This window comes from Balaenoptera musculus, chromosome 14, assembly GCF_009873245.2.
Source record: "Balaenoptera musculus isolate JJ_BM4_2016_0621 chromosome 14, mBalMus1.pri.v3, whole genome shotgun sequence".
NCBI lineage: Eukaryota > Metazoa > Chordata > Mammalia > Artiodactyla > Balaenopteridae > Balaenoptera > Balaenoptera musculus.
This window is the reverse complement of record NC_045798.1, coordinates 46,934,157-46,947,134: the sequence shown is the minus strand read 5'-3', so window position 1 is coordinate 46,947,134 and position 12,978 is coordinate 46,934,157. Positions and strand designations below refer to the sequence as shown.

Sequence of the window (12,978 nt, the reverse complement as noted above, 5' to 3'; positions counted from 1 at the left end):
TCTCTGATTGGTTGATGGCGAGGTAACAGGGTGGTGTCATAGGGGTTAACATTATCAGTCCTTAGGCCTGGGGGCTATGAGCTCATGGTCAACAAGTAGTTAACATCTTCCATTTGGTGGGGGGTTTTCACATCTTTAAAACAACTCAGGAAGTGCATCAGATACTATTATCTAGGTACTGCAGAAAGGAGCTAAAGCAGAGGATATGGAGGAGAAGTCTGCCCTGGGAAGGCCCCATAGGGTCCTGCTTGGTTACAGTCTATCTAATTATTTTATATACTTAGTTTAGAGGGACTTTTGCTAATCTAGTTATCACTGTTATCCCATTTGATAATAATAAAATAATGAGAAATAGTCCATATGAATTTATTCAAACACTTATTCTGTATTTCTATTAGTATTTAAACTTGTAATAAAAAAAAAATGAAAGCAGGACCTTTCCAAAGGAAAGTAAGAAGAAAAATTGGTTGAATCTTAAAAATCAACAATTTTGCATTTGATAGTGTTTGTCACTATAGGAAGCTAATTATTCGTCGTTAATACATTAGCAACAACTTTTGGTAACATTTTATACATAAAAATGATTTTCCCTTTTGTGCTAAAACTTGGAATCATAGTTATGTCTTCTATATATATATGTATATATGTATAGACTCATTATGGTATGTTTATCGAACAGTCATTGAACTATGAAGTCCATCGCCAAATGGTTTTGCAAACTGGTGTACTTAACGAAGCACAATTCTCTAAAGCAACAAACTCACAAACTCCTACTATGTGCATTACAACTGTCACTGTTAAAGTTAAAGACCATGATGAGGGCCCCGAATGCCAACCACCAGTAAAAGTTATTAAGAGTAAAGATGGTCTCCCCGTGGGCACAACACTCCTTGGATACGAAGCAGTGGATCCGGACAGCGGCACTGCTGAGGGCTTAAGGTAATGTATTTTCAAAATTTCCTTCTTTTTAATTGTGATGATAATTGACTTCAAATTTAGGAACATTCTATGTATTTTTAGAATGACAGATTTTGAGATTATGTCCGCTCTTTGGTTTGAGCATTTACATTTGATTTCTAAAAACTAGGTATAAGAAGATAAGAGATGAAGATAACTGGTTTGAAATTAATGAATACACTGGTGACTTGAAAACTGTAAAAGTTCTAGAGAATCAGCATTTGTAAAAGACAACCAATACAATGTTTCCGTGATTGCAATGGATGCAGGTGAGTGCAATTTTCTAGAAATAAAATATAAATATATGGGCTTCCCTGGTGGCGCAGTGGTTGAGAATCTGCCTGCCAATGCAGGGGACACGGGTTCGAGCCCTGGTCCGGGAAGATCCCACATGCCGCGGAGCGACTGGGCCCGTGAGCCACAATTACTGAGCCTGCGCGTCTGGAGCCTGTGCTCCACAACAAGAGAGGCCGCGATAGTGAGAGGCCCGCGCACTGCGATGAAGAATGGCCCCCACTTGCTGCAACTGGAGAGAGCCCTCACACAGAAACGAAGACCCAACACAGCCATAAATACATAAATAAATAAATAAAATATTAAAAATATATATATATATATATAAATATAGCACATATTTTAAGGAAATCTTGCAGCTAAATTTAAATTTGTTTGTTTCCAGATCAAAATTTAATGCAAAAAATGTTTGCATTATGATTGCTTAATTGCTTGAAAACCACCCTTTTTAGGTCCCAGTGCATCACTAATGCAAAACTTGGAGGTGGTGAATGGCCGAAGCCCCAGTTTCGAGGTCCATATTATTTGACTTTTTCCATGGACATAGTGGCATCATCAAGGATCCCTATTTTTCTCAGGAGTACAGATTTAGTACTGATTTGAACTTGCTGGAGGGATTCAACCCACCTACAGCAGTTGGGTTCAGATAGATTTGTTCTGAGTCTCTCTTACTGGGGAATAAAACACTTATCCTATTTCCTAAATAAATGGTCAAACGATGATTTTTAATGTCTTTTGCTGAGGTTTGCAATCATTCTCCAAGGTTAATTCTAGAAACTGTTTTGTGAAGAAATGTCCTTCCAATGTCCTAAAGTAGAGATCTCAAAACTCTTTTGAATATATCCTCCAAGCAGTAAATCATTTTTGAATAGGAACCTTTGCAGTGGAAGCCCTGTCAGTTGGCTTCTCTTTTTGTTATGCAAGTGCCTGACTTAAGCTTTGATTGATATCTCAAATAAACACATTGCTAACCACAGAACTAGATCAAGAGCCAGGCTGACCTCTACCCCATCTCCCCAGGCTCCTTTGTTTTAGAGATCTTGGTTGATTTCAGTAACTCACCATTCCGGGCTGCTTGTTTTTTCTCTTCCTGTGCTTTAAATTCCTGCTTTTGTGTTTTAAATTCATCAATAGGGAGCCTGTGAAACCCAAGGCCCCAGCCTCCACCTCAATAAAAGCAGAATCCCAGGTGTTACTCCCCTTGCCCCACCCCGTCCATTCCCCACAAACTTACTCTTGCTGTGTGGCCCCATGTGTGCCATGTAATTTCCAGGACTTGTAAGTAATAAACCTTTTTTTTTTTTTCAATGTTTCCTGATCGTTATGCCTTAGGGCATCTTGCAATCATAAGAGCAATCACAAGGGCCAGTTCAGCTACAACCTTGGTTATTGATAGGCTGAGACCAGTCCACAACCACTCCCATATATTTACTAGTGTGTTTATTTATATACATATACTACTATGCTAATGTATACATCATAAAAATAGATATTAAAAGAAGATGATAAAAAATATAAATAGAAGTTACAATATGGCATTCCACCACACCAATTACACACTCACTCATTTGGGGTAAATTTCCATTAATGATAAAGGTGAATGAACTTGGGCTTTTATGACAGCCTATGTTTTTGACTATCTGCTTAATCTAAGATGGTTTCCATTATTTTTATGGTTAGCATATTTTTATACACTAGATGTTCAAAACAAACAAGCTGGTACGGCAATGTTGTGGTCTTTTTCTATAGCATCACTGAATTTCTTTAGAAGGAATGGGCGAGTGTAGGAATAAACACATATCAAATCGCACGGAAATAAACAAAAGTTGAAAGTAAGTCATGAAATGTTTCATGTTTATTCATTTTGCCCCTTGATATTTTGATAATAAGATAAAGACAAATGTTTTCTCACATATTATACCCATACTTTTTTCTATAGCTTTACACTAAAAGCCACATCTACGAAAACAATAGATTCTCTGAGGAGAGATAAAGGTTAAACTAATGAAGATACTGCTGCTTATGATTTATAGAGGAAGGGCAAACCAGTTCATCTACATGTGTCCCATTCAGGTTTTTTCCTTACTTCCTCTCTCAGCCTTGGCCTATTCCTGTTACCCTGGGATGGAAATAGTCTGTTGCACGTCATAATCAATGAGATGACCAAGCAGTTTGAAAGAACTATGCCCATGAGCCAAAAATTTTTAGGTTTCAAAATCTGAAAGAAAGCCTCAATTTGAATATTATTACTTAATCATGCGCATATGATCTTCCTTTCCTCTTGATACCTCTCACACAATCTTTTAATGTAATTCTTTCAGTATAAGTAGGAAAAAAAATCTACTAAAGAATGGGGAAAACATTAACTGAGAAATATAGTTCATATTGCCACTCCTTTATAATCCTGGTGATTTGCTGCTTCTATATAAGCAAAAGTGAAATCTGAATGGTTCAGGAACACAATTATGATGTCAAACAAGGATTTATATTTACTCACTTATTCCACAAATGTTGATTGTCTTTTAAGTTCCAAGTACTAGGCCATGAAAATTAGGATTCATAAGACAAGGTCAAATTTTCACACAATATCAGTTGAGGGATTATTATGTTCTCATAACAGATTCCCTGGTATGAAAATTTTCCCCATCAAAGAATGTATGGATATCATGAGAAGTGGAAATCAGTTAAAGAGTTGCCCACCCAGATTAAAGGATAAAGAGAGGAAACCTCACGGAAATGCAGAAGCTTGGTGATAGAAAATGAAATACTTTTTGGAGAGAAGGAAAATATGGAAAACAGATATAAGAAATTAACTTGGTCTTTTGGTGACAAAAGAATGTCTTTAAATACAGTGATCATAGCACAAAGAAATGAAATGTCGAATCTAAACTTTGTGACCCTATGCCCCAGGCCCATGGATAACCTGGATGTGCTCAAGAAGTAAAGATAAGGGTGCTATAAATGTTAAAGGAAGACCGTATGGTGTCATGAAGGATTTTGTTTATTTGAACTTTAATCCATTTAATATATGCTTCCAAGGGCCAAATATATAATTACTTATATTTCCAAATGAATGTTTAGTTTTGATGCTCATAAATATTTTATGATGATGATCTAGGTATTCCAGCTTTCTTAGAATCCAGTTTATTTCCTTGTATTTTTTGTGTCAATTTTTTTGTCAGTCAGGCTGGTTTCCCTGCTTTCACTCTAGAAAGCACTGTTTTATACACCCTCCACCTAGAATTAGACTGCCCCTCCTGTTTGAAATTCAGGTCCCTTTGCTTCTTCAAATGAATGGCAGTGACATCTTCTGCAGTAGCTCTCACTAGTCTTTGTTCAGTTCTTTTTTTTTTTTTTTTAATTTATTTTATTTATTTTGGCTGCGTGGGGTCTTCGTTGCTGCACACGGGCTTTCTCTAGTTGCGGCAAGCGGGGGCTACTCTTCGTTGTGGTGCGCGGGCTTCTGATTGCGGTGGCTTCTTTTGTTGCGGAACACGGGCTCTAGGTGTGTGGGCTTTAGTAGTTGTGGCACGCAGGCTCAGTAGTTGTGGCGCACGGGCTTAGTTGCTCCGCCGCATGTGGGATCCTCCCAGACCAGGGCTCGAACCACCCATGTCCCCTGCACTGGCAGGCGGACTCTTAACCACTGCGCCACCAGGGAAGTCCCTGTTCAGTTCCCCTATGAACACCTTTTACGCCCTCCTTCCCCGGGAATAATATCGTAATTATCACGGGTGATGTGTCTTCTCTATAAAAGGGTGCTCTCATTGTTTCTCATGTACATTCTTTTCCTCTAGCTAGACTCTGAACTCATTTTCATACAAGGACCCTTATCATTGCTAAATATCTTTTTTACCAAGCATCTGGCAGAGATCTTGGCATGTTTGCTTCGTGTAGGTACTGATATTTGTCATTCCTCTGTTGTTTGAGAGCCCTGTGAATCTCCAGGTCCAGGTTGTGAATTTCACTACCAAGAACTTCGCAAGTTCAGGTGCATAATAGGCACCTGGAACAGTTAGTTTTAATGTATTATAGAAACTTGAGTTCAAAAGTTTACAAATACTTTGTTACGTTCGGCTGTAAAAAGAATTTTCTTAAAATAAATATTTCAGGGTTGTCATGTGGAAGAGGTAAACATTTTGTGTATAGTCCAAAATAACCCATGAAAAAATTGGAAATGATTAGGAGGTGTATTATAGCTTGATAAGAAAGAACCTGAAAACTTTCTAGTGGTTAATTAAAGAGTTCTGTACATGGAGTGGGTTGATTCATAACAGTGAACTTCCGGTTCCTGGAAACTTTTAAATAGCAATGGGGAACCCTTGCTTTTCAGAGTCCCTATTGTTGACATGTAAGTTTAGATTTTAGTTAATCCAAGATGTACTTTCTAGCCCCAGGATTATGACATTCCTTACTCACCGATACTTGGCATTTGCTTATGTGCTTAATTTAAAATAAGGTTTAGAAGTAGACAAACATACACGCTCAATTACCTTTTCACAATCTTCAACTATTATCAGTAATTACTTATTTTTTGCTCTATTTCCCAGAAGTAAGGAAAAAATTTGCAATCAGTCTTTCATAGTTTTAGAAGGCATCTAGGACTTTGTTTTCAGCTGCAGCTTTGACTACTATCCATTTTAACAATTTCAAGTTTTCCTCTTTTTAACAACATGCTTAAATCAGACTGTGATGGAAAATAATCATTTATGTGATGAATGTTGGTAGAATTTTTTTTTTTTTTTGCTGCACTGCGGCATGCAGGATCTTAGTTCCCCAACCAGGGATCAAACCCGCATCTCCTTCATTGGAAGCATGGACTCGTAACCACTGGACCTCCAGGGAAGTCTCCCTATTTCTTTATTAGATTTTTTTAAAGTGATTTCTATTGTTCCTTAAAGAGAAATAGTTCTCTGCTTAAATTTTAAAAAGTAAAATCAGAGCACACATGTTGACTCACAGGTAGTATCTGTAACTATTTTTTTTAATTAAAAAAAATAAAAGCTTCTTTTTTCCCATTATTCACTTCTTTGTTAGGGTTTAAAGTTGTTACTTGTATTCAAATTTATTTACAAATTTATGGCAGTCCCAAATGTTTATATGCTATTGCAGATTTTTTTAAATAAAAGTTGTACCTCTCTTTATTTTTTATTTTTAAATAAATTTATTTATTTTATTTATTTTTGGCTGCGTTAGGTCTTCGTTGCTGTGTGCGGGCTTTCTCTAGTTGTGGCGAGTGGGAGCTACTCTTCATTGCGGTGGCTTCTCTTGCTGCGGAGCACGGGCTCCAGGCATGCGAGCTTCAGTAGTTGTGACATGTGGGCTCAGTAGTTGTGGTGCACAGGCTTAGTCGTTCCACGGCATGTAAGATCTTCCCGGACCAGGGCTTGAACCCATGTCCCCTAAATTGGCAGGCAGATTCTTAACCACCGCACCACCAGGGAAGCCCCCTGTATCTCTCTTTAATTTCTAGATATTGTAAAACTTGTCCAGATAAAATAGGTATATACTGCAGTTACCTTATGTAAGTGATTAATTTAAAAGTCACTTTGAATAAATTAATTTTTTAGTTATTCAGCAGAAAAAGTTTCACTGAAATACACTATCCAATATGGCTTAATTGTTATTTCAACCTAAAAAGAAAAAACAGATTACATTTACACATGATTTATGGTAGTCTTTATGATAAATTCAATATTTATGCACCAAAATTTAGACTAGCATTCAAAGCAAAAAAAGTGAGAAATTTCATCAGTTATTTTTCTGTTTATTTCAATTTTGAAAGCTTACCATTTATAGTAGTTTGTAATTTTATTACAAATGATAAAATTTGAACATGTTCTTTAAACTTCATTATCTCTTAAACACCAGTAATGGGCGTTATGTTAATTAAAAATATTTATTTAGACTTATGTGTGAAACATTAGGCCAATAATAGTGGAGAGCTGGAGATGAGTAACTGTTCTTATTCTCTTTTTTTTTTTTAATAAATTTATTTTATTTATTTATTTTTGGCTGTGTTGGTTCTTTGTTGCTGTGTGCAGGCTTTCTCTAGTTGCGGCGAGTGTGGGCTACTCTTCGTTGCCGTGCGTGGGCTTCTCTTGTTGCAGAGCATGGTCTCTAGGCACGTGGGCCTCAGTAGTTGTGGCGCATGGGCTCAGTAGTTGTGGCTCGTGGGCTCTAGAGCGCAGGCTCAGTAGTTGTGGCACACGGGCTTAGTTGCTCTGCGGCTTGTAAGATCTTCCCAGACCAGGGCTTGAATCCTTGTCCCCTGAATTGGCAGCTGGATTCTTAACCACTGCACCACCAGGGAAGCCCAACAGTTCTTATTCTTAAAAGCAAATTGATTAAATTCGCGGCAGGCGGGGGATGTGTGAAACTTTTTTACAGTTTATTCAATTAATTTTTTTACAAGTCTAAAAACAGTAAGTGCATTATATTCAATGTGTTAGTATTAAGTTTTAAGTTAGCCAAGAAATACTGTGCCCAGATCACTAGGCTCTCAAGATGAATACAACTTAGCCCTTAGGATGAACATGTTCACAGTTCAGTGTGTGAGCCAAAGATGAACCAAGGGTTCTGAGAAATTGAAGGAGAATGTGGCTACCATTGTCCGTAGAAGTCACAGCAGGTTTCATGTGGAGGTGATATTTGAATGGATTCTTAAAGGATAATAAGGTTTTGTCAGGCAGAGAAGAGAAGAAACGTATTCCCAGCAGTGGCAATAGAATGTGCCAAAGCTGCACACAGGAAGGAGCACACCTACTGAGTTTGATGATCAGTTTTACAAAGTTTGAACAAAGAGTAGATGAAGAAAAAGGTCAGGAGAGGAAGTCAAGGAAGTGACTATGACCAAAAGTAAAGTGTTTGTATTTTAAGCATGAAAGTATGTTCTTCCTAAAGAAAGATGTAAGAAATCAATTTTCTTCTTAACTGGTTATTCATTAGTGACATTACTTGTAATCTCATACCTTTTAGTTTTAAAAAGCACCTCAAGATATCATCTGATACAGCTACCAAGCTCCAAGGAAGAGTAATGTCACTATTTTGTACTGGTAGCAATGCTATTTGTGGATCGGAAAGTGTATGAAATTCCAGTTCAGACCACTAGTAGAAAGCAGATGTCAACTGTACATCATAGAGATTGCTGAAAATAAACTTTAAGTGAAGAAACATCCTATTTTTTGTTTTTTCTTAGATAACAGATCTTGCCCTGGAACATTAGTAGTTCTTTTGGAAGATGATAATGATTACCCACCACAAATTGAAAAAGAAGTGACAATTTGTCGGCATGATAAGGATTTTGCTGTTCTCAAACCTGTAGATCAAGATGGACCTGATAATGGGCCACCTTTTCAATTCATTCTCGATAATTCTGCCAGCAAACTTTGGACAATAGAGACATTAACGGATGGTATGTAGTTATGCTAAACCTTCTAATCAATAGGAACTTAAGATGGTGGTCTAGATTTTCACCTTAGTTCATTATAATAAATAAATATTAATTTTAGTAAATTATTTTATTGATCCCAGGAAAAGGATAATACCTTGTTTTTTAAAGCAATGAATAATATACTTATGTTTAGACTCTTGTTCTGAATATCTTTAAGAAAACATACAAATCCATTTTAATATAATATTTGAATAATATATTAAATATAGAATAGTATAGGTAAGCATAGAGCAATGTCAGTTAATTTTCCTGGCTTTTCAAGAAATCAAAATCTGTCTTTTTTTCACATAGGTAAAACTGCCATTCTTCATGAACTGCAAAATCTTGATTATAACTATTATTCTGTGCCTCTCCAAATAAAAGATAGACATGGCGTTTCTGCAAAACACATGTTATCAGTGAGAGTATGTGACTGTACAATTCCATCTGAATGTAGAATGACTACTAAAGTGCCGAGCGATGCAAGGCGATCAAATGCAATACTTGGAAGATGGGCTATTCTTGCCATGGTGTTGGGTTCTGCATTGTTGTCATGTAAGTATAATTATCTAGAATGTGTTAGCTGAAATGTTATCTAATATTTTTAAAAACATATGGCAGTTCTTTACATCAATGACATTTATAGCCTTTGATAAATGTGTCCTTTTAAAAATCTTGCACGAACTCTATGGCTTGGGGTACTGAGTCATAGAAGAATAAATCTATCAGTAAGAGCAGATTAAATTTAAAGTAATTTTCAGAACTGTAGCCTTAGTTCGTCCAAGAATTAGCTGTGAGACACTAGGTAAATCATTTCCTCTTCTTTAAGTGCTTTTTCCCACGTGTGAAGTGAAGAGGTTGGATAAAATTAATGTTAAGATTCTCTCCCATACAAAATATTATAGTCTCTCAACCAGTCACGTTCATGTAGTGAATGCACAAAAAGAGTTAGTGGAAAGAGCAGTTTCAAAATTTACTTAGATGTTTACGCTCAACGTTATTAATGTATATTAATGAAGTGATTTAGCATATATCTTAATAAGACTCCAACGTGGGGGAAATGGTCATATGGTGAGCCACTGAGGAAAAGTAATGGATGCAAAGAATCCTAAGATTTTGCATTCTGCAAACTGGTTTTGGGAGATGCAAAAGTGATGGAAATCATTACCCAGGCTTCTCCCCTTCCTTCCTCCCTCCCTCTCTTCCTCTCTGTCTTCTTTCTTTTGTTTGCTCCTTTTCCCTTCCTTCCTCCCTTCTTTCTTTTTTTAAACAATCTATTTGACTACATACAGCCTATTTGCATTTACAAACTTTTCCCATAGTCTTTACTTTGTCTGTGTTCATTGATTTGTGTTCCAGGTTAAACTGGATATTCCTCTTAGCACTTGATGTACACTTTCAAAGCCAGGCACTGATTTTACATAATTGCCTTTCCTGTTTGATTTATGCCTAATGTTCTTTGTTTTGTGATTCTAAGATCTTTGAGTTGTTCTGTGTGGATTTTAAATACCAATAATACTAGCTTAAATTCCAATCAAATGAAGTTACTATTTCAGTGTGGAGGAAATAAGGAAAGCATTTAATTCTGGACCTGGGAAGAGAGCTATTAATAAACTATGTTCACTTCATCTTTCTTCCTTTTTATTGATTTGTATCTTATTTAGCCTAATAACATAACCTCACTAAGACAGAGCTGGTCTGTATACTAATACATTTGTTAATATTCTGTTTTAAATTTTATGACCCAAAGAGATCTCTATTTATGGAACAAATTTTTTAAAGTTCTCTGAAGAAACTTTAAAACAAATCAAATGATTCAAATGATTTAATATATACCAGCATGAAAAAATGCTATTTTACTTATATATTTTTATTTTTTAGGTATTTTGTTTACATGTATCTGTGTTACTGCTAAGAGTACAGTAAAGAAATGTTTTCCAGAAGATGTAGCCGAGCAAAACTTAATTGTATCAAATACTGAAGCACCCGGAGAAGAAGTGATGGTAAATCAGTTTTCACTTTGCTTTGTATGGTGGTTCAATGATGACAGTTGATTATTATGTAAAATAGTAATAATAATAACAGCTAATGCTTATTGAGCACTTATTATGCCAAGCAGAGCTCCAAGTGCCCTGCATGTATTAATTCACTTAAACTTCAATTCTATTGTATTAGTTTCCTAGGGCTGCAATAACAAAGCACCGCAAGCTGAGTAACTTAAACAATTGAAACTTATTATCTTACAGTTCTGAAGGCTAGAAATTAGAGATCAAGGTATTCACAGAACCATGCTCCCTCTGAAGGTGCTAGGATTCTGTTCCAGTCCTCTCTCCTAGCTTCTGATAGTTCCTTGGCTTATGACAGCATAAATCAAGTCTTCATATGGCATTCTGTGTGTGTGTGTGTCTGTGTCCAACTTTTCCCTTTTGGATTAGGGACCCACCTTAATTGAGTATGACCTTATCTTAATTTAACTAGTTACATCTATAACGACCCTATCTTCAAATAAGACCACATTCTGAGGCACTGAGGGTTAGGACTTCAACATATGAATTTTGTTGGGGGGGAGGGGATACAATTTAACCTATAACACCTATGATACGGGTACTATTATTATCCTGATTTCATGCATGGGGAATCGAGAGGCACAGCAGGTAAGTGATTAGCCCATGGTGGGAAATAAATGAAAGAAAATTGTTAGTTTCAATTTGATTTATTCATTTTAGGAAGCAAATATTAGACTCCCCACACAGAAATCCAACATCTGTGACACAAGCCTGTCTGTTGGCACACTTAGTGGCCAGGGAGTCAAAACACATCAAAGTTTTGATGTGGTCAAAGGCTGCTACACTTTGGATCCCATCAAAGGAGGCAGACATCAGACCTTGGAATCTGTCAAGGGTGTAGGACAAGGAGTGACGGACACCAGCAGATACACATACACCGACTGGCACAGCTTCACCCAACCTCGGCTTGGCAAAGTAAGTGCCAGTGTCTTCAAGTTCATATTACATGAAAGTAAACACTACTTATAAATCAGGATTTCCCCAGAGTTTTCCTCCTCATACATCTGGAGCTCATCACCTTTTTCATGTTGAATTATCATAGAGATAGATGGATGTTAGGGCCAAACCCAAAGAGAAAAACGATCTTGTAAAGTTCAATTTTTAAAATAAGGTTTACAACACTTGATCTAGGAGTGGCATATGTAGGCATTTTATACTTTAGGACGTGTAAAAAGACTGATAGCTTCTTCCCTAAAAGTTGCCAGGAAAATCACCTAGAGTGAAATATTCATTATGGAGTACTGTGCAGATCACAAATTATAAATATTTTTAGTATGTTGAATCCTCCATGTGGTTATGAAATCCTGACTATCGCCATCAACCAGATAGATTGTTAAGCTTTTATTTGGGGTTTTAGCTCCTTGTTTTATGCTCAGATCAATCAACATAGATTAATATTAGCCAGTTAATGTATTATATTATTATAGGTATATAATAGTGTATAAACGTAAGAATCATAGCTTATATTAGTTTCCCCCAAATATGTGAAAAAGTTGCAGAGATACATTTCAGTTATACAATCTCATGTTTAAATGGGAAACTGTAAACTACTTGTGTGATGTATGTGGAGCTTTTGTTTTCGTCCATGTGTTCAGTAGGAGCATTTATATATTTGCTATGTTTTAATAATGAATATAATACAGACCAATCATGTGCATTTTTTATATGTAGGAATCCATTAGAGGACACACTCTGATTAAAAGTTAAACAGTAAAAGGTAAATCAAAGACATTATTTTTATGCTAATACATTTAGGTGTTTTTAAAAAAATAATAAAATGTGCTTTTTCAAAACAGAAGGTGTATCTGTGTGGAAAAGACGAGGAGCATAAACAGTCTGCAGACTACGTCCACTCCTCTAACTATGAAGGAAAAGAGTCTGTGGCCGGCTCAGTTTGGCTGCTGCAGTGATCAGCCGGAAGAAGAGGGGTTTGAGTTTCTAGATCATCTGGAACCCAAATTTAGGACCCTAGCAAAGACATGTGTAAAGAAATAAATGTGCCTTTTAATAGAGTAAACACATGCACATGTGTTACGAATGCACATGTAGGAGTTTATTGAATGTAAAATGACAGCAGCATCTGCTAAAGTGTTTGTTTATTGGAGGTAAACTTCCAGTCATATAGATAAGGATACTATAAATACGAAGCTCCCTCTAATTCTCCTTGTCTGAGATAACGTCCATGTTCTCTAGAAATAAATGTTTCATTTGTTAATTTCCATTTATATG

General features: G+C 36.4%; 1 protein-coding gene across 1 annotated transcript in view; it reads left to right on the top strand.

Moving 5' to 3' along the window:
- Positions 1 to 12,744, top strand: part of DSC1 (desmocollin 1) — a 29,516-nt gene extending 16,772 nt beyond the window's left edge. The window contains 9 exon segments of the mRNA XM_036823490.1: positions 680 to 939; positions 1,088 to 1,161; positions 1,164 to 1,226; positions 8,450 to 8,665; positions 8,996 to 9,238; positions 10,565 to 10,686; positions 11,410 to 11,664; positions 12,546 to 12,644; positions 12,646 to 12,744. Of these exon segments, the coding sequence (XP_036679385.1) occupies positions 680 to 939; positions 1,088 to 1,161; positions 1,164 to 1,226; positions 8,450 to 8,665; positions 8,996 to 9,238; positions 10,565 to 10,686; positions 11,410 to 11,664; positions 12,546 to 12,644; positions 12,646 to 12,744 (1,431 nt within the window).
- The last annotated feature ends 234 nt before the right edge of the window (positions 12,745 to 12,978 follow it).